This window comes from Panthera onca, chromosome C1, assembly GCF_046562875.1.
Source record: "Panthera onca isolate mPanOnc1 chromosome C1, mPanOnc1 haplotype 2, whole genome shotgun sequence".
In the NCBI taxonomy this organism is placed as follows: Eukaryota; Metazoa; Chordata; class Mammalia; order Carnivora; family Felidae; genus Panthera; species Panthera onca.
Window position 1 is genome coordinate 74,536,670 of NC_138346.1, and position 21,627 is coordinate 74,558,296.

At 40.6% G+C, this 21,627-nt stretch overlaps 1 protein-coding gene across 1 annotated transcript in view; it reads left to right on the plus strand.

The window, feature by feature from the left end:
* Positions 1–7,182: 7,182 nt before the first annotated feature.
* Positions 7,183–21,627, plus strand: part of CYTIP (cytohesin 1 interacting protein) — a 76,520-nt gene continuing 62,075 nt past the window's right edge. The window contains exons 1-3 of the mRNA XM_060626752.3: positions 7,183–7,283; positions 8,193–8,289; positions 8,769–8,897. Coding sequence (XP_060482735.1) covers positions 8,835–8,897 — 63 coding nt within the window. The 5' untranslated portion in view covers positions 7,183–7,283; positions 8,193–8,289; positions 8,769–8,834. The remainder of the gene's footprint in view (positions 7,284–8,192; positions 8,290–8,768; positions 8,898–21,627) is intronic.

Below are 21,627 nucleotides of genomic sequence, written 5' to 3' on the forward strand. Positions count from 1 at the left end.
CCAGTGATTCTAATTCTGCTTTGAAGAATAAGGACTGATTTTGGGCTACATGCTTTTGTTCAGTGTGAAACAGGTTCCACTGGATCTAAACCAGCAGGGGCGCTGTTGTCTAAGAAAAGCCCAGAGCCTCCAAGCAGCACAATGTGCCTTTAATAGTGACACCATGTGGTACCATGTGGTACCAACAATCGTGTACCAGTTCAGTGGTCTTAAACTTGATTTCCATTAGCTTTAAAAACATACCAATACTAGAAATTTACTTTAAAAATTATTGAATTGCATACTTACAGTGGGTGAATTTATGGTGCAAATTATACCTCAATAAACTGAGAAAAAGTATAAAAAATGACACCAATGCTTGGTGCCATCTTTCAGCCAGTTATGTCAGAACCTCTGGGGTAGGGCTTGGACATCATTAGGTACGAAAATCTCCCCAGGAAGATTTAGCAATAGCTAACAAAGGTACATATGCATTTCCCTTCTGACTCAATCCTGTTTCCAGAAAGTTACTCCGAAGACAGCAATACAAACAACATACACAGTGCTATTCATTGGAGCATGGTTTGTGAATGCAAAATATGGAAAAACACTTAAATACTCATACATAAGAGAGTAGTAGAATAAACTATGGTTCATCCACACAACAGAGAGTATTATGCAGCTGTAAAAAAAAAAAATGAAGAAGACCTTTCCAAATCAATGTTCAGTGATATCCAGAATATATTTTTATGTGAAAGAAAAATACATATATCAATAGTAGGGTACCCTTCAAGTAAAAATGAAGGAGATATAAAAATATATACATACCTCTTCTCATTTGGGCAAAAAGGAACATGGGAAGAATAAATTATACACTAAAGTGATGGATTATCTACAGAGGTAAGTGGGAATGGAGTGGAAAGGATGTGGGAGTAAGAGTGGGTAGAAAGCATGCGTGGGGGCACACTTCTAAGCCCACCATCTTGCATAGTTCTGACTTTTAGGACCAAGTGGTGTTTCACATATTAAAAAATAGGTAATTAATATCCATCAAGATGTGGGGGGGGGGGGGGTAAAGAGAATACACATGGTGACCAATGAATCTAACTGCTAGAAATAAATACCACAGCTGTAACAAATGAGATATAAAAGAAGATAAGCCTAATATTGGAAAGCAGTACTTTGAACATAGTCTACAAGGCCAAAGACACAAATATTGCCCTCTTGTTAGTAAATTTATTTTCATCAGAGGTTTGTATTAGTAATTCTGTAACTACGTATACTCTAAAATTGAATAAAGAAGTAAATAAACTGTGGATAGTGAGGGCCAATTTATTACTGTCCAAAGGAGTTACAAATGAGGAAAGAGGGAAGGCTGGAATGAACCCTGTGGATAAGGATCATAGAGATAAGATTTAACTACTGGTTTTCAATACATATATAAAGAGAGGTAGATGCAGAGATAGATACAGGTGTACATGTATTTGTGTGTGTATGCATGTATATATTTCCTTGCTCTGGTTCACTTAGAAGACCTAGAAACAATGACCCCTCAGCAATGAATATACCTAATGCCCTAACCTTGGTTTTTTTAAGCACTATTTTTCAGTAAAATAGCTGAGTCCAGGGCTGAGCACAGAAAACACGAAGAAAGTCTGGATCATGTTGTAGTACTAGAAAGTAAACGTTGAAGAGGGGTGGAAGCTTAATGAAAAGATTAGATACCAACCTGAAGTAGCTCCCAATTGCCAAAGCTGGGAATATTGGATTATAATTCATAGGATAAAATAAATATCCAAGTCTGTATGGATAAAACAGATAATTGAACAAGTAACTAAATAAACACAAAAGAAAGGCCTGGTTTTCCTTACAGTAGAATTGCAGTGAGTACATGTAAAATAAATAGTGGAAATATAAAATCACCATTTGGCAAATGCCACTGTAATAATTGTTTTAGGGAAGCCTCAATGGATGCTAAAATTAGCGGGTAAACATATAATTAGAAACAAGATATTTGCATAATCTCAGAATATCTCACCACAAGATGCGAATTACAAAGAAAAAGTAGTATCCTTACAGTGGAGAAACTTGGCAGACACTATCCAACCAAGTAATAAAAATTAACGTCACCAATAATGTGACACATTGACATCCTGGACTTCCTGACAGGATGCCCTGAGGGTATGATGCTATTTCTGCAATTTCTTGTCAAAAGTACATAACTTCCATTTAATCATGAAGAAACACCAGACAAACCCAAATTGAAGAACATTTTACAAAACAAGTGACCAGTACTCTTCAAAAATATCAAGGTCATGAAAGACAAAGAGAAAGTGACTGAGGACCAGTCCCAGATTGGAGGTGACTGAGAAGACATACTTGATTTTGTCTTGTTTGGGGGTTGGGGGAGGCTCTCTGGAGAGCCAGGCAGGATTCGGTGCTATTAGAATAGGTGATTCCTTGAGTAATTGAAGTGATGGGGACAAATGCATTATCCAGGAGGCGGTACAAGTCACAGAGTTTAAGAATGATCTTGTGGCACCCTGTATTTTTCCAGCGTAGCATTTATCAAATTACAATCACATGTCTGTTTCCCCTACTAGAATATAAGCTCCATGAACACAGATAGGTGCCCGTCTATCTCATCCACCACTCTGTCCCAGTGCTGAATACATTGTTCAATAAACATGCAGAAAACCATAACCTTAGTCTTTCTTTGCTGAGCAAGCCCCTGCAAGCACCTTTGTCTCTCACCTTTGCTCTTGAGTACCCACCACTGGTTGGAATGCTGTGTTCACAGGTGACTGAATGCTCCATCCCTTTACTTAATGCCTCTCCTCCTTCAGGCTCAATGCAAGCCCTATTTTTGGGGGGGGGAGGGAGCATCTCTGGCTTTGGAGACTAGATGTAAGTATGCAAGTGCCCGTTCTTTCACCCTCCAGCTTCCAATCCACCTCCGGTCTTTCTTTCTTTCCAGGCAAGTTTACTTAAACAATAAACAAATGTCTTTGGGGGCACCTGGATGGCTCCATCGATTGAGGATCCAACTTTGGCTCAGGTCGAAGTCGTTCATGAGTTTGAGCCCCGCATCAAGCTAGCTGCTGTCAGAGTAGAGTCCACTTCAGACCCTCTGTTCCCCCTCTCCTGTCTCTTCCCCCCCCCCTCAAAAAATAGAAAAAGAAAGGCCTTTAAATTTTTGAGCAATGATTTTCATGCTGTTTTTAACATTTATCTTGTTGTTTTGTAATTATTGATGAACACGTTGTTTGCTTATGTTTACAGGCTCCTTTTCTGAAAAGAAATCATATAATACACAGGGGTGTACATAAATAATACAGGTAAAAATGGAACTGCTCTCATCTGGTTGGGGGAAGGGAAGGGAGGAGAGAGGAGTGGACTGAGGAATAATGCAGAGCCTTCCCAAGTGACCACCACACTCCTAGTCGCCACTCCACTCTGGGAGCCTTTGAGGTACAGTCGACAAACTTTTTGTCCATAGTTTGAAAACTCTGGGCTAGAAGATTGTCTCCTGTGAACTATGGCACTCATTCTGCTCCCTTCCATTTTGTATTTACCATGCTATAAACTGGACTAGAAGAATGGAGTATATCATTTTAAACCCAAGACCTGGCACAAAGCCTTCGTCTACTGGTTCACTTGGTGAAAGTTTCTTGGTAATGATCACAGGGCCAAGGTTTCCAGAAATTTTCTTGAGACGGTTCCAGAATCGGACCTGGGGACAGAAAGGGAAGTTTTGAATTAGGGGGCAGAGGTCATTCTCTTATATCGATGTGCAGTAATGTCAGACAGAGGAGGTTATGCCATTAGGAGTTTTGAAGGACACAGGGGGATTTAGTAGGTTCAGGATGGATTGAGGTGGGGGGCCCGACAAGGCCTGTGAGCGCAATAGCCCACTGTGACCTGAGACAGCCTAAAACCAGAAACAAATGATCACGCTCTGTCTTACATTAATCCCCCAGGGTGGCCTCCTCAGCAAGCTATTCTGGGAAGATAATTGGAACTCGCTAGTTTCCAGGTACCTTGAAGATCAAATCCCAACAAAATGTGGGCAGTCTCCAAAGCAAAACTTTCCTTGACATTCCCCAGTCTCCATCCCACAGCCCCTATTCTCAGCTCAAGCCTGAACTCTTTTTCAGATCCAGATGAGAAAATGATAACTGCTCTAATTATGCGGGAACCCTGCTCTGGGTAATTGTGCTGGTTTGATTGGTGGCTCCAGTGAGCCGGCTGTTGGTGGGAGCATCCTGCCCTCTGCTGGATATGGCGGGAAGAATGAATGTGCATGGCCTGCGAAGGGATTAATTAGATGGAAAGTTTTTGATTTTATCCGAAAACAAATATGTGCTTGCATGGTGATGAGGTCTAATTAATCAGAGAACACATCCTTTCAATAACATCTGGTTTCTTAGGGGATTTCCAGGTATCCAGGAAAAAAATCATTATCATGTGTACACTTCTTGCTCAGTAAACAGGGGTGCAGACATTTGTAAAGAAATGTAAAGAGCCAAAGCTGTGTCTCTAATAAGTTTTAAAGTATTCACATGGCCTGATGGGGTAGAAAACACTTCGGGAGTACCATCAGACTGCTTGAGTTTAATTCCGCAAGATACTAAATCTCTCCAAAACGAAGTCTCTTGTCAGGTGCCAAACCCACTTTGAAATGTTGTTGTGAGGTTGGAGCCAGCTGATCATCTATATGAAAGTACTTTACTGTGCCCACCAGAACTGTGAGATATATATATATATATATATATATATATATATATATATATATAATGCACCGGTTCATACAAGAGTATACATACACACATGAGGTTCACACAAAAGTACCAGGCAACACTGTTTGATCATTGACTCTTAGTGAATTCTGAAAATTGACTCTGGGTAAAACTAGAAAACAGATACCAATATTTCAAGTCTAGAGAATGAAAGAAACCTTCCTAAGCATATTGAAAGAAAGCAGGATGTCCTAAAATAATTTCTTGCGAGTGGCTCTGGAGACAGAGCAACTTTTTACTAAGTAGTATTTACCTTCGACTGTCTATCATTATGTTCTGTATAACGCTAAGAATGTCTATATTTCTCACTTTTATAAACAGAAAAATGGCCACGACGAATTCTAAGAATAATTCTTTACAGAAATCCAATCCTTCTCTTTCCTCCTTTCTTCTTTTGTTCTGGGTGCTTCCCTATTCCTCTCCCTCCTGTTCTCCTCCTGTTTGATTTGAAACCAGAAATAAGTTGTTTCCACTAGCATTGTTGTTGCTGTTGAGGGTGAGTCATTTCTTGTCCCCTACAGCAATTGCGTAGGCATGCCTATCCTTTCTTTTCAGTGCCATTATTACCACTGGAGTAGCATATGGTCCCAGCTCTTAAGTCGCTGGTCATCCAAAGGGTGCAAAGCTGAATGACAACGGTGTTTGATAATATAGTAGCTCTTGAATCAAAAATAATTTTAACTGAAAATTTTATTTAATTAATGTTATTCTCTTTATTAGCAACTCCCATTTGTGCTTCCAGATGAAGAGTAAAACCAAGTGTAATTGATCACCTTGCCAGCCTCCATAAGTGCTATATTGATGTTCTGTAGAAAATTTAACTTCATCAAAAATTTAATACTAGCTGCTGAAGATACAAAGGAATAAAATATGATCTCAAAACCTGAGACATTCAAGCTTTAGAGACCTATATAAATAAATATGTGATAAGGTGGCGGTGTGGGAGTTGAGGAAGAAATAACCAAAAGAATTCATCTAATCTTGAAGAATGAAAAATTTTCCAGGTGGGCAAAGTGTGTGTGTGTGTGTGTGTGTGTGTGTGTGTGTGTGTTGGAGTAGGAGGCAGGGGAGCAGCCTTCAAGGCAGAAAGGCAGAGCGTGATATTGCATTACGGACATACGTGCTGTGACAAGAGTAACGGAGGGGGAGGTTGAGGCTGGAAAGGCAGTTTGGGGCCAAATGAAGACCCTATTTAAGGACTAAGATATGGGGCTTGAATCTCACTGAGTTTGTGTGTTAACCTATACGCTTGAGTGGCAGATCAACATTAGACCTCTAATATTTTCTGTCAGTAGGGAAGTGTTTGCTGGGGAGGAAGGCTGGGTTTAAAGTGGTGCTATAATTCCCTAGACTTTTAAAATATGTGTAAGTTGCTGACGGAGGAGTGCAACAGCCTCTATGTTCAGCCTCAAAGTGGGTTGAGCTAGTGACTCCCAGGACAGACTAGAATCCTTACTTAACATCTTTAAAACATAAAGGCTTACCTCCCTCTTGATTCATCAGAAAGTCATGCATTTTTTAAAAGCAGTTACCAGACTCTTGTCTAGTTAGTCTTAGATAACCCTATACTCTAAAATATCTGGAATCCATTGCCTGAAGAGAAGGGTTCAGAACTGGCATAAGTCATTTTCTGCATCCCATCAGCCATCTTTTCACATAAAATAAAAAGGAGTCAGGAAAAGACCTGTGGATAATGGCTCTCTGCTTCACCAAATATGCTTGCTCATCTGATTAATCATTTTTAGAAAGCCAGATTATTTATATAAACTGCTTGGTATGATGTTACTGATCTTAACTCTCCTTGTTCGACCACAGTAATTCCATAAACATTGCAAGAGACAGGACTGCTCCCAGTAAAGCTTTGTTTATGGTATCTTAAAAGAAAGCACTTTGAGTTGATATTCCCAATTCCTGTCTTCATAATGCGATTTACAGGTAGCTTAAAAAGTTTTTCTGTTGTGTGTTTGCTCAGCACTTAGCACATTATAGACATTCTGAAGAATGGAACAAATTCCATTAAACAATTTGGACAAACACAAAACATAAAGAAGCGTATGCAGTGGAGTCTGATGCTTCGTGCCCCCCACTGCTGCTGTAGGAGCGCAGACCATGTCTGTCTTGTTTGTTCTTCTGCCTCTCATACCCAGCACATAGTTGGTGCTCAATAAATACCTGAGGAATAATGAAACAATGAAGAGAGTCCCTTTTCTCTTGACTTTGCTTGCAGTGGTTACCCTAAGGGCATAATAAAGGAATATTTGCTCCATGACTACTTGGGCTCATGAGTTAATGTTTGCAAAGCGCTTTGAACTTCTTGGGAAAAAGAATGGTGTTTTTGTTGGCATTGTATCATGTTTGCAGTGGCACATGAATTACTCCTCCTTCTCTTCCTCCAGCTGCTCGAACTGTGCCCTCCCCCAGCTCCATGCCAGGCCAGCATCTCGCAGAGGACAGCTGCACGGGTCTTCCTGCCTTCCTCCAGCCACCTCCAGCCCTACAGGAGAGGTAGGGACAGAGCAAACGCTGGAAAGATTTCTTTCAGGCTTCCTTAAGACACTCTGGGGAAATGGAATTGGGGTTGATCCTAATGACCTTTAGAGCAAATAGTGTATAGAGGGCTCCCCAGCCATGGAAGGAGCTGTTAGGGCAGACAGGCTGACCCATGGGGACTAGATTCTGAAGGAGAACTAGAGGATGTCATACAGGCGACTGGGAGAATGTGCCAACATGGGTGGTTTCTTTAATGTATGTAGTTTTAAACACATAATACAAAGCCTTGACAAGTCACTGGCAGAAAATACAGTTGCATTACAAGGAACTCATAGGGCAAACCAGATATCTTCTGTATGGGTACATTTCAACTGTCGTGACCACTTTCTCCATAATATTTAAATATTTGAGAGTGGCAAATAAAGGAGTTGTATCTCAATAGATACAGGCTTCAATGTTTTCCCATGTGTTTATGACTATAAAAATTGCCTTTATTTCTAGGAACTCTATCATTAAGCAGTTCAAGTGTGATCTGGGAAACAAAAGGTTTTTGTGTTTGTGTTTTGTTTTATTAAGAATGGCTGTCCTTTATGAACAAATTCAAGAAAAAGAGGTTTGGGTTTTTTGTTTGGGTGTTTTTGTTTTGAGGTTACAATATATTAACTCTCAGCTGATCACACACAACAAACATCTCAAAGTAATTCAGGGAGAGCCGGTTACAAGCAGAAAAACCAAATTGAGTATCAGCGGCAGAGTTTGCCTTAAAGGAAGGAATAGGTCCTATTTTCACAACTTTGAAGTGACTTGTTTTCCAAAGCAAATCATGAGGTTTTCTCTGTGTGTGGAAAATTTTCCATAATACATATTCATATGCTGGTTGCTGTACATGTAGCAAATTTGCTCTCCCTTTCTATTGTTCCTAAGGACTGGAAACAAATGTTATGTGGACAAAAACTAACATGGTTCCCTGTTAAAAAGACCACACAAACGATGTCTGTCTTGCTTCAAAGAAAAAACTGAGGTAAGTCTGGGTTTAGCTGACAGCACTAAATAAACCAAAAGTCTTCGATTTTGTTTTAAGAAACTATGGAAGGAAACTTCTCTCCAATTAAATTAGACTTATTAATCTGAAAACAAACACAAGCTGAGTATATTTTGTGGTTAGGTTATAGTAAGCAGCATTTGAAACTCTGAGACCTCAGTGTCCCCATAGAAGCCACCCGTGAAACATTTATTTGGGGGTGACTCCAGATAAGAAATGGTTTCTTCTCCCACTTGATTCATTATAAAATAAAGAGCCATGATTTCCCATTTGTTTGGGGCTTGAAAATCACATAGGTATTATTGAATTGTTACGGGTTTTTTTTTCCCATCTCTTTATTTGTGAGGTATTTGAAACTAGACAGTTTGCCCAGGTCCTAAAATAAACACACGGGATCCCCCTTCAGGAAAGAGGAGAAGGGCGGTATGAATCAGGATGAGATCAAATTTCTTTTTCAGAACGTCAGTGTCCTGTGGTATTGCATGGAGCTGTAAATTCATGTAGAGCAGACGGCAGGCAACCTCATGTGGCCTGGCTTGGAGACCAGGAGGAATCACTGTCTGAGATTTGCCAACCAAAGTTCTATGGTAAGTTTGAGTTTGCAACGCGCGGGTTGATTCTCCTCTTGTGTTATTTTCTTGGGGACGGGGCGGGGAGGAAGCAAACAAGATTGAACGAAGTGTTGTATATTAAGATAAATAAAATATTGAGGGAATTATTACTGGGAAGTCCTTAGTCAAGTGTTTAGTGAGTAAGCTGATTGGCTCTTTGGGGTTTCTTTCCTAAATATTTTGGGCTTCTACTTGCTGTTACTCGGTCTCTCTTTTTTGTTCTTGTTGTTCTTGTCACTAGATCTCTTCTACTTTTTCTTATATTATAGGGTCAGCAGATTTGGTGGTGGGAATGTGTTCTGTAAAAGGCAGATGTGGTGTTTGTGACATGTGTGCTATTTTTGGTAACAGCCAGAAAGGTCCAATAAATACAGGAGTGTGACATTATGGCCAGGAAAAGGGAAAAGAGTAGAGAATGGCCTGGAAAGTTGAAAGCTCTTATTAAGAGAAAGGAAAAAGCTGGTGAGAAGCCAAGTTTAAACTGGCTAAGCACTAGAGCTCAAACATGGTATCCTAATGATGAAGGCAGAGCAAAGCAGCTCATGGAAACTCTCTCTCTTTGTGTGTGTGTGTGTGTGTGTGTGTGTGTGTGTGTGTGTGTGTTTAGGGAAAAGAATTAGGTATTTTCTTATCTATATATACACTAGTCTTTCTAAGGACAGAAGCTCTGTCCTTAGCTCCGTATCATCTGCAAAGAATAAACAATCAAACATTTATTGAACAAAAATCGATCTCTCTTTGTAGCTGCTACAAAACAAACAAACAAACAAACAAGAAACAAGTCAGCAAGCCAATTGCTTTCAGGTACTTTCTGTGTGATGGGCCTGAATAAAGTAAGCAGAACTCAGACAGAGGCAGCTGAAACCCAATCAAATAATTTGTCCGTCAAAAGGTGATCAGTGAGTGTATCATCAAGAATTCCCTCAAACCCGTCATTACGGCAGTCACACTTTTGGGTTAGGCCACCAGGGGGCAGGGCATTGCCTCCAGGAAAGGTTTGTTTAAAGGACAGTTGGCATCAAAAACACAGGGCAGTGGATCTCAAACTTTTTCAAGTATGACAAGTGTTCGAGTCCTGGTTCCTGGGTCTTACCTGTAGTGATTCTGATTCAGCCAGTCAGGGTGGAGTGGTGGGGGAATATCCCTGGGGATCTTCATTTTGTAAAAGATGCAGAAAATGTGTGGGGTTTCTCTAGCTTGTTAACCTCATGAGAAGACTGTTCAGAGCCCGCCAGGAGCCTGGCTGTGAGAGAGACTCATAGCAGTTGAGATGAAGAAGCCATGCCTTTGTCACACACACCTGGGTTTGAATCCTCTGTGGCGGTGGGCAAAGTGCTTTTCTTGTTGGAAATTCAGGTTCCTCCTTTTTGAGGACGGCCATCTTGTCTACCTCCAGGGGTTTAATGATGCACAGAAAGCACTTAGGGGAGGGGTATACAATAATGCAATTAGTAAATATTACCTCTTGCAGTGGGGAGAGAAGGGAAATGTCAGTGGTTAAGACTTCAGTGGCCAGGAAAATGGTTCCGGGAAGACAGAGACAGGGGTAACCAACAGGAGGCTAGTTCTTGGATCTTGGGGGTCCAGGGGCAAGGTCTGAAGATAGATCACAGACTGGAAAAAGCATAAACATGAGGACAGGAGGCACCCTTTCTCACCATTACAAATGTTTCCCAGGAGCGGTAATAAGCCACCCAGATGGCACAGTTAATTGGAATTATAATTGATCCCCAAATAGTATTTATGTCAATAGTTAATTGATTTTCCTCAGGAAAACCATTGTAAGAACTTCTAAAAGGGAACAAAATGAAATGCACCAAATTCGGCAAGTTGTTCCTATCTGCCACCCACTCTCCATGGGAGGAGTAATGAATGAAGAGAAAAATGGAAAGGAACAGGGACTACAAATCAAATAGACTGTCATGAAATGAAATCCTTTTCTGGCAATTCAGTGCAATGTCAGGTTGTACTGAACCGTCTGGCTCGCGTGCATGTGACCGTTGCCAGGGACTCTCCCAAGGAGAAGCATGAAGAGTAGAGGAAACAGGCTGATACCTTTGTTAGGTGTCTTTCTTAAAAGACAAAGATAAAATTTAGAGGCACCAAAATGTATGCTATGACTGCAACAGCCAACAAATTGATAGACGGGGGGGTATGAAGGACCAGTGGGGGTGAGATGCAACCAGACTGTCCCTGGGAAAATCATTTACCCTCTTTGGGCCTTACTTTCCTCCCTAAGTGCCCTTCTAGCCCTGACGCACTGTGATAAGGCATAGATAGTGGGGCAAATCCCAAAGCATTCGTATTTGTACCTGGAATGTAGTCCCTAAACTAGGGTACCTAAATTATTGCCAAATGCTAGCTGTTTTGAAGAACTTTGTTCACCCTGAAACATGAATTGTTCTGGGCTTTTCTATAAACCCAAATTTCAACTGAAATATATTTTAACCAGTGCTGTTATTTCTATTGATGTTATTCATATCCTCTCAGTAAACACCCATGATAACGCATGGTAATGATAAGTAAATGATGAAGGAAAAAATGCTAACCATTTTTGAACACGGTGACCTCCTACATATTATGCTTATCATATTTCCTCTTTAACCCTTACACTAACACTGTTAGAAGACATCATTGTGGCCATTTTCCATGAAGATTCTAAGGAGTCACAGAGGTAGCAAATGGCAGAGCTGGGATTTGAAGCCAGGTCTTTCTAACTCTAAAATCCATGTTTCTACTCCTGTAACATACCATAACTCTACTCTACTAAGTACATGCATAGTATGCTTGTATAGTTTGTTTCTCAATTCAGGGTCTTCCATTATTCAAAAATACAATTCAGGGGAACCTGGGTGGCTCAGTCGGTTGAGTGTCTGACTTCTGGTTTCGTCTCAGGTCATGATCTCACGGTTTGTGGGTTAGAGCCCCAAGTCAGGCTCTGTGCTGACAGTGCAGAACCTGCTTGGGAATCTCTCCTTTTCTCTCTGCCCCTCCCCTGCTCGCGCTCACTCTCTCTTTCAAACTAAGCAAATAAACATTAAAAAAAATAGAATGCAAAGTGTACATATATTGTCTTCCTCCTTCACTTTTTACTTGTGACCACTTTAGGGGACCACTTTTCCTTAACATCAGTATCACATTGTTTTTTAAACTGAATAATGAGTTTACTGACTAGTCTGGACTTGGCCTGCGGGCATACACGTGAAATTAACAATGTTTCCGTCTCCAGTTGCTTAAGCTTTGTCAAAATTCTCTTTTCTCTGGACAGATACCATGACCTTTGGTCGGTTTTTCTGTAAAAAAAAAAAAAAAAAAAAAAAATGACAACAAAGTTGTCCTTGTTATAAAAATTCAGTCTCAAGCTGGTTTTATTTTATTTTTTTTTAATTTTTTTTAACGTTTATTTATTTTTGAGACAGAGAGAGACAGAGCATGAACGGGGGAGGGTCAGAGAGAGGGAGACACAGAATCTGAAACAGGCTCCTGGCTCCGAGCTGTCAGCACAGAGCCCGACTCCGGGCTCGAACTCACGGACCGCGAGATCGTGACCTGAGCCGAAGTCGGCCGCTTAACCAACTGAGCCACCCAGGCGCCCCTCAAGCTGGTTTTAAAGTATCCCCTTTGACATCATCAGTTAGGAGGTCTTAGAATGGGGGGGTGGGGTTTGCTTTGTCTCTGGGACACCATCTCTGTCTCCCTTTTCCAGACTACAACAACTTGAGGAGATGTGGGGCAGGGAGGCAGGAGAAGAAAAGGCCAAGTTTCTCACATTTAATAGTGAGGTTTTCATCCTTCTTCTGTGAAAGATTTTCTCTTCCTCTGGCTAAAGTTGACTGGCAGGCTGAAGCTCCCTGTATGGTAGGCATTCATATAGCAGTTTTCAGAGGGCCCTTTGGGGGCCTTTCCAAGTTAATGGTATAGGCGATCCAGCTCCAGTAAGATCTTATACGTGTAACACCACCCCCCTTGTCCAACACTACCACCCACCCTACTGCTGCTGGGCTCTGCTCGTCAGCAGCCAGCCCTTGTGCACGGAATATGGCAAGACTGCACTAACTGGCTACTTCCCCTGAGTTCCCTTGGCCCACAGACAAAAGCTTGCAAGTGGCCCCGGGGCTGTGCCCTCTCTCCGCGTCCCTTTTTTCCCTCAGTTCAAATAGATACAGTAAGTGAACTGGCAAGGCAACTACATACGCAGATGTCCAAGTTAGTCATGAAATGCTGGCATTCTCCTCCTACAGCCCCCTCTCCCTGGCTTTAAGAATGGCTCTGTTGGCAGCCCCTGCGCTTGGCTCAGCGGTGAGAGGTGTGTCCTTGGGGAGCGGATAAAAAACCCTCAGCATCACTCTTCACCCCCCCCCCCCCCCCCGTATTAAGGTCGCCTCACAACTTTGAAGACTTGCTGCTTTTCTTTCCCCTCCAATCTTCCTTCTAGACTTCACTGGGGGAGGGGAGGACACAGTGCAGAGTGGCAATTGAGAGCAGTGGGGCCACTTACCTTTCCCTCAGGGAGCCTGGGAGGAGTTGATGGCTGCAGGTGTCCTCCAGCTTCTTTATCTCAATATTGGGACTCCAGTAGTTCATTCCGCGGTGGCAGGAAAACTTACACTTAATAGCTTATTAACATTTGTGCCTTTCTGGGGACAAATATTGATATCAAATGAAAAACTTCTTATTTGCTAAAGACACTGCCAAGAGAATGAAAAGGCAAGCCACAGACTGGTAGAAAATACTTGCAAAAGGCATACCGAATGAAAGGTTGTTATCCAAAAAGTACAAAGGACACCTAAAACTCAATTGTAAGAAAATGAACAAGCTGATGAAATAAATGTGCAAAAGATTCGCACAGACTCCTCATTGAAGAAGATACACAAGACGATGGTTAAACATTTGTATGATCCCCGTATCACAATGAAATTCCACTACACACCTGTTAGGACAGTGACATCCAAATTATTGACAACACCAAATGCTGGGGCCATGATGTGGAATGACAGGAACTCTCATCCGTTGCTAATGAGAATGAGAAAACAGTACAGCCACTACGGAAGAGAGTTTGGCAGTTTTTTACAACACTAAAAATACTCTTACCCTACAATACAAGGTTTGCACTCCTTGATGTTTACCCAAATGAGCTAAAAAAAAAAAAAAAAAAAAAAAAAAAAACAACAAAACCAACTTATGTTTATATAAAAGCCTACACAAGGATGTTTATAGCTGCTTTATTCATAATTTCCAAAGTTTGGATGCAACTAAGATGTCCTTTAGTGGATGAATAAAGTGTGATATGTCCACACAATGGAATATTATTCAGTACTAAAGATAATGATCTATCAAACCATGAAAAGCAATGGAGAAACCATAAATGCATATTACTGAGGAAAAGAAGCCAATCTGAGAAGGCTACATGTTGTATGATTCCAGCTATATGACATTCTTAAAAAGGCAACACTAGAGGACAATAAAAAGATTAGTTGTTTCCAGCATGTCAGAGGAGGGAAGGATGAATAGATAGAGCACAGAGGATATTTAGGGAAGTGAAACTAATCTGTAAAATATTACAGTGGTGGATACATGTCATTACATATTTTTCCAAACTCATAGAACATACAGCACCAAGAGTCAACCCTAATGTAAACCCTGGACTTTCAATGAGAATGATGTATCAGTGTAGGTTCAATAACTGTAACAAATCTCCTCGAGTGTGAGGTTGATAGTGGGAGAGACTGTGCGTGTGTAGGGGCAAAGGGGATATAAGGACTCTATACTCTCTGTTACATTTTGCTGTGAACCTAAATGTGCTCTAAAAAAGAAAGTCTTTTAAGAATTAACTTACATTAAAAACATTCTTGGGGTGCCTGGGTGGCTTAGCCAGCAACTCTTGATTTTGGCTCAGCTCATGATCTTGCAGGTTATGGGATGGAGAGATCAAGCCCTGTGCACTGTGGATCCTCTCTCCCTCTCTCTCTGCCCCTCTCCCACTTGCTCTCTCCCTCTCTGAAAATAAATAAAAAATAAACTTAAAAAATATATTCTTATAAACAGTCATAGGTAGCCAAAATAGAGAAATCTGCTTTCTACTTTTTAAAAACTTTTATAATGTTTATTTATTTTTGAGAGAGAGAGAAGGGGAGGGGCAGAGAGAGAGGGAGACACAGAATTGCAAATGGGCTCCAGGCTCTGAGCTATGAGTCCTGAGCCTCACGAACTGCAAGATTGTGACCTGAGCCAAAGTCGGAGGCTTAACTGACTGAGGCACCCAGGTGCCCCAAGATATCTGCTTTCTAAATGGATGACAGATTTCTTCACATCTGTATAGAACCAAGTAATTTGTTACATGTTTGTCCATCCTTTGGACAAAGAATGTCTAGCAAATGATAGATGCAATTTAGTCTTCTACGTCCTCTCTATATGTTGTACTAGGAGACACAGATCCTGAGATGACTAGGCAGCAGCACAGGTGGATGAGTACAGACACCTCTTCCAGGAAGCCTTCTCTTTGATAGTGCAGCTACCTCAATGCTACAGAGAATTCTGCACCACAGTTACCGTTCCGAACAATGTAACTCTACAGTGACTCATTGTTACCTAAAAAAACAGCAATCTCCAAAAGCTGGGATGCTCTTTTCTTAGAACACTCTTTTCTCTGTTCACAACTTCAGTTGGTGTTTACTTGGTACTAGAGGCAGAGAAAGACAAAACCAAAGCTGTCAAATTAAACATGGCAGAGGTCTGAGACATTTAGTCACTTGGGTGAAAATGACATTTAACTATTATAGTACTGTTTTACTTTTAACTGTAGAGACCCATTCTGTGTGTTGGCCTCTCAGACACCTTCTATCAAAATAAGATGTTTTAGGGGCACCTGGGTGGCTTAGTCAGTTAAGCATCTGACTCTTGATTCCAGCTCAGGGGAGGATCTCACAGTTCGTGGGATCGAGCCCCATGTCAGGCTCCATGTTGACAGCGTGGAGCCTGCTTGGGATTCTCTCCCTCTCCCTCTGTTCCCCCACCCCCAACCACTCATTTTTTTCTCTCTCTCAAAATAAACTTTTTAAAAAAAATAAGATGTTTTACACAACTAACAAAGAGTTAATATTTGGAGATTTCCTAGGCAGGTGCTACAAACATGTGTCTCCAAATGATGGGGTTATAGGTGATTGTAAACTACATTTATGGATTTTCTGAAAATTGTGCTTATAATGAACACGCATTGTTTATCATCAGAAAAAATATATATATAACTCCATTTGAAAATTTAGATTACCCAAAAGGAAAACAGATAAAGTAGTTACGAAAATTTTGAAAGATAAAGGTTACAAGGACTTGCCCTGTTAACATACAATAATGACAACAAAAATATCCGACACTTCTGTGACACTCTCTATGTGCCAAGCACTATTCTAAGCATTTTATTTTACAAACTAATTTAATCTTCATAACCTCATGAATGAAGTAATATTGGTATACCCATTTTATAGAGAAGGAAACTGAGTCATGGAGAAGCCATGACCAGCCCATTGTTAGATAGCTCGTAAAGGGTAGAGTTTAAATCTGAGAACAAGAACCTGGCTCCAGAGTAGGATTCTTTTTTTTTTTTTAATTTTTTTTAATGTTTATTTTTGAGAGAGAGACACACACACAGAGGCAGAGAAATAGAGGCAGAGAGATAGAGCATGAGCAGGGGAGGGGCAGAGAGAGAGGGAGACACAGAATACCAAGCACGTTCCAGGCTCTGAGCCATCAGCCCAGAACCTGACGCGGGGCTCGAACTCACGGACTGTGAGATCGTGACCTGAGCTGAAGTCGGATGCTTAACCGACTGAGCCACCCAGGCACCCCAGCGTTTATTTATTTTTGAGAGAGACACGGAGTACAAGACGGGGAGGGGCAGAGAGAGAGGGAGACACAGAATACCAAGCAGGTTCCAGGCTCTGAGCTGTCAGCACAGAGCCCGACGTGGAGCTAGAACTCACGAACTGTGAGATCATGACCTGAGCTGAAATCGGACGCTTAACCGAGTCACTCAGACACCCCTCCAGAGTAGGATTCTTAATCACCCTACTGAGTTACAAAAACAAAATAGTAGAATAACATAGCATTGTCTAAAGATCATAGCTCTTAATGTAATACAAATAAATAGACTGGAAATAGAATATTGAAAAACTTAATAGGAAATATGAAGCACCATAAATCAATGAAACAGAAGCTAGGTATTTGTACAGTGCTATTCAGGAAAGCAGATATTTAGATTTTAAAAATGCAGTTTAGTGCACCTTCCCCCCCCCACTAAAAATAATTATCCATTTTATTCCAAATAAATTAAGGAGTTAAATCTAAATAGTTAAACCAAAATAACTTGGAAGAAATATAGATGAATATTTATCTGATCTCTGGATGAAAAAGGATTTTCTAAACTTAAAAACAACTAAGAAAATCACAGAGGAAAATACCGATGGATAAAATAAAAAAATTCTGTATGTCATAAGACAAAAAGAAAAGACAAACAACCAGCATGTTTAAGAAATTATAATGTTTCATACACAAAAGAAGAATGGAAATGGCTAACAAAATATGAAAAATACTTACCCTCCTATAATACAAGAAAGACAAAAACTCAAATTAAAACAAAAATTAGGTGGCATTTTTCACAGAGCAAGTTTTAACTGGCAGTAATCAAGGTTGTCAGGAGTTCTTCAGGATGGATGGAAAATTTCTACCAAAATTTTACCAATATCCATAGACAGCCTTAAAACATCCATCATTTCAAACCAATATTTTTATATAAGGATTTATCCTCTGAAAATGGTTACGTGGACAACTATTTATGTTCAAGTTTTCATCACATCATTATTTCTAATAGTGAAATGTTAGAAACTACTTAATATTTAATAAAGTTGGATGAGTTGGTAATAACTGGAAAATACGGCATGGCTATAGAGTGGACCATCTCACTACAATTAAAATCATGTTGTGAGTAGTTCTTAGTGAGTAGAGAACATGGTTAAGTGTAGCAAGAGAGGATATGCAATTATTTATGCGTCCAGTTAAAAATAATAACAAAAAAGGACTTGAAAGATCATGACATATGTTCCTCATGGTTACAGGTAGTGGTGGGGATTTCTATCTCTTACAGGCTGCCTTAAAACAGAGACAAGAATGGGTGGAAAGTTATTTTAAACAAACAAAAGAAGAAGTATGGGGGCAAAATAGAGACAAAGGAAGAGGGGCAGATCATTGAAAATGATGAGAGGTACACAAATATGATCTCAAATCAGAGATGATCGCAGAGCCAGGAGGAAGTCTAGAGTGAATAAAAATGTTGAAACAATGAATGCTCTTGGTCCGCCCCTTCAAAGCAACGGAGTCAAGAGAAAAACTGCAAGGATGGGTGCTTCTGTCTCTAACTTTGAAAAGAGATGCCAGTCCATCCCCTGGGATATGTTGATAAAAGCTGGTGTTTTTCTAAAACAAACCAGTTCTCTGCCCAAATTCATGTTTTTACAGATGTCATGTAGATTTTCAGTGTTACCTCTAAAATGTCTGGTTAAGATGTTTCCAAAGGAATGAGTCTGGCACATGAAAAGATGCTCAAGATCACTCATCATCAGGGAAATACAAATCAAAACCACGATGAGATACCACCTCACACCTGTCAGCATGGCTAAAATTAACAACACAGGAAACAACAGCTGTTGATGGAAATGCAAAGTGGTGCAGTCACTTTGGAGAAGAATATGGAGGTGCCTCAGAATGTTAAATATAGAACTATCCTACAACCCAGCAATTGTACTACTAGGTATTTACCCAAATGATACAAAAGTACTGATTTGAAGGGGCATATGCAGCATTATCAACAGCATGTTCACGGCAGCATTATCAACAATAGCCAAACTATGGAAAGAGTGAAAATACGCATCAACTGATGAATGGATAAATAAGAAGGGGGAGATAGATAGATAGATAGATAGATTGATAGATGATAGATAGATAGATAGATAGATAGATAGATAATGGAATATTACTAAGCCATCGAAAAGAATGAAATCTTGCCATTTACAATGACATGGATATAACTAGAGTGTATTATGCTAAGCAAAATAAGTCAAGTCAGAGAAGCACAAATGCCATATCATTTCACTCATATATAGAATTTAAGAAACACTAGACATAGAAACATAGGGGAAGGGAAACAAAGAGAGCGGGAAGCAAACCATAAGAGACTCTTAACTATAGAGAATAAACTGAGGGTTGCTGGAGGGGAGGTGGGAGGGGGGACGGGGTGGACAGGTGATGAGTATTAAAAAGGACACTTGGGATGAGCACTGGGTGTTGCATGTAAGTGATGATACAAATCTAAATTCTACCCCTGAAAACAATATTACACTATATGTTTACTAATTAGAATTTAAATAAAAACTTGAAATTAAAAAAAAAAAAAAAAGGAATGAGTCTTGGAATTCAGTCTTTAGCATTTCTCTGTTATTAAATCTCTGAACTTTCCAGTCCCTGCTATATTATAAACTGGGGAGGAGGGCAGCAACAAAAGTAGATGTAATTGGTCTGTTAGCTGTTACTTTCATTTTTCTATAAATATACACAGAATTTTCCAATTTGCCCCCCCCCCCCATTTCAATTGAACTTTATAAAATGTCTTAGAGAAAATTGAAGGTCTAATTATTTTCTTCAAATGCTTGTCTCCCCTGGGAGGTTGGATGTATTTATCTCTTGTAAGCTCTGCTCCATGGCCAGACCAGGAGGATTTATTTCCCTACATTTTGGTTCTCATCTTGACCTCTTGGTTCTAATCAAACCCTTCTGGAATCAGGCTCTAACATCCAGTATCCTGGATCCTTGATCCACACTCAAGTTTCTCCTCTCAGTTTCTGTCTCCTCAACTTACCTGGGATCTCTTCCTATGTTCCCTTGCACTAGCCTGCCTACCTGCCCACAGTGAGTGGCCATTTATGTAGGTATGGTAGAAAAGAATGTTGTTTACTTTCATTGTTTTTTTAGGAGGTATCAGTGTTTGGTTCAACCATGAACATAATTACTTTTAATGAACTTGCACAGAAATCAGGTGTATTTAAAGCTGCATTTTCCATTGAGTCATCATTGAACTGTTTTATATAGAGAAGAACATTTTCTTTCCTCTCTCTTAGTAAGATCCCATGGGGCTCTCCATCAGCCCAGGATGTGAGATTCTGGCTGTTGGATTTCAAAAGGTGATATCACCAGTCCCAGGGCATGAATCATCATAGCCTGTGCATGGTTTCACTGGTTGCTCTGTGAGGTCTAGGAGATGATGCCTATGAATTCACCTCCTCCAAGGTCACCTTCTCTCCTCTCTCATCTCCACTTTATCTCTAAAGGCAGTTTTGGCTGTCACTGCACGCAGTACCCCTGGTGCCAGATTTTCAGATGCAAATGGTATTCTGCCGCTTTACAGGAACATCTTGTCACTCGGGCCAGCTTATTCTTTCAGGGAGGACATACCTACCCGTAGTACAGTGGTGGTTTTAGCTGCTGTTTTGTAAATATAGAGGTCACAATCAGAGTTGTAAAGTGCTAATTTAAAACCAGCATGTCCACAGGTAGTTTGAAATGCCCATCGAGTCACTAAATCTCTTTAGAAGTGTGGAGCCATTTCAGACTTCCATGCCACATAAAGCCCCTCTGTTTCCTGTTGGAAATCCTGACGTTGTTATTAACTTCTCATGTCAACCCTGCCCGCCACTGCTTCTACCTCTAGTATTCAGTAATTCATTTAGCAAATGCAAAGTGAGCACCTATCGCCGGGCACTCTGGTAGGTGCTAGAGATACAAATGAAAAAGAGTTAAGACCCTGCCCTGAGGCAGCTTACAACCTGTTGGGCAATACAGAAGAGAAAAAGCCAATGAATGGTGTGGGGTGGTAAGAAAAATCCCCCATGCTGTGGGAACATAAGTACACAAGAGGGACATTGAGAATAGTTTTTGGAGAGGGGAAATTTCCTAGAGAAGCAATCTAGAGCCTGAAGAAGAGTGGCAAAGCTGTCTGGTGCTTCCAGATCCCTCCTCCATGGGAGGCATCTGCATGATGCATGTGACACAGGCACACACTGGGATTCCAGAAGCACCAGGATGATAGGGCAGTAAATCGCCCAAAGCAAGCTTGGCCAGGCTCTGGGGAAACAACAGTCATTAATCTCTAGTTTGGGTAGTGTTCTGGTTTGTTAACGTTTGGGGGCATTCTCTCAGTGTTACTTAATACACGTTAAAGACAAAAATACATAAATGGTTTATTTCTTTTTGTGGACAAAATTCTGAATGTGCCGTGTTGGATCCAAAGGTCCCTCTGGGGTTTGACTGCAGATCTAACTTTCCTGGAGGCTGGCTCGAGCCCCAGAGTGACCTCTGAGAATGGACCCACCTTGTGAATAACCCCACTAGAGAGGATCTGTCTGGGCAAGGCTGAAATGATACTACTTGTGCGGCTGATGCTACTTCTACTACAGCTTGGCGTTGTTGTTTTTGTTGAGTGACAATATTGTAGGCACCGTTCAAAGCATCGTTCGCTATCTCCAGAACAATCCTGCAAAAACAGATGCATTATCTTCATTTTGCAGGTGAGGTTACAGAGGCACAGGGAGTGTGAAAAGCTTTGGGCCACTGTTCTCAGCTTATGGGACATATTAAAAATTCATATACAATAGGGAACACCGCA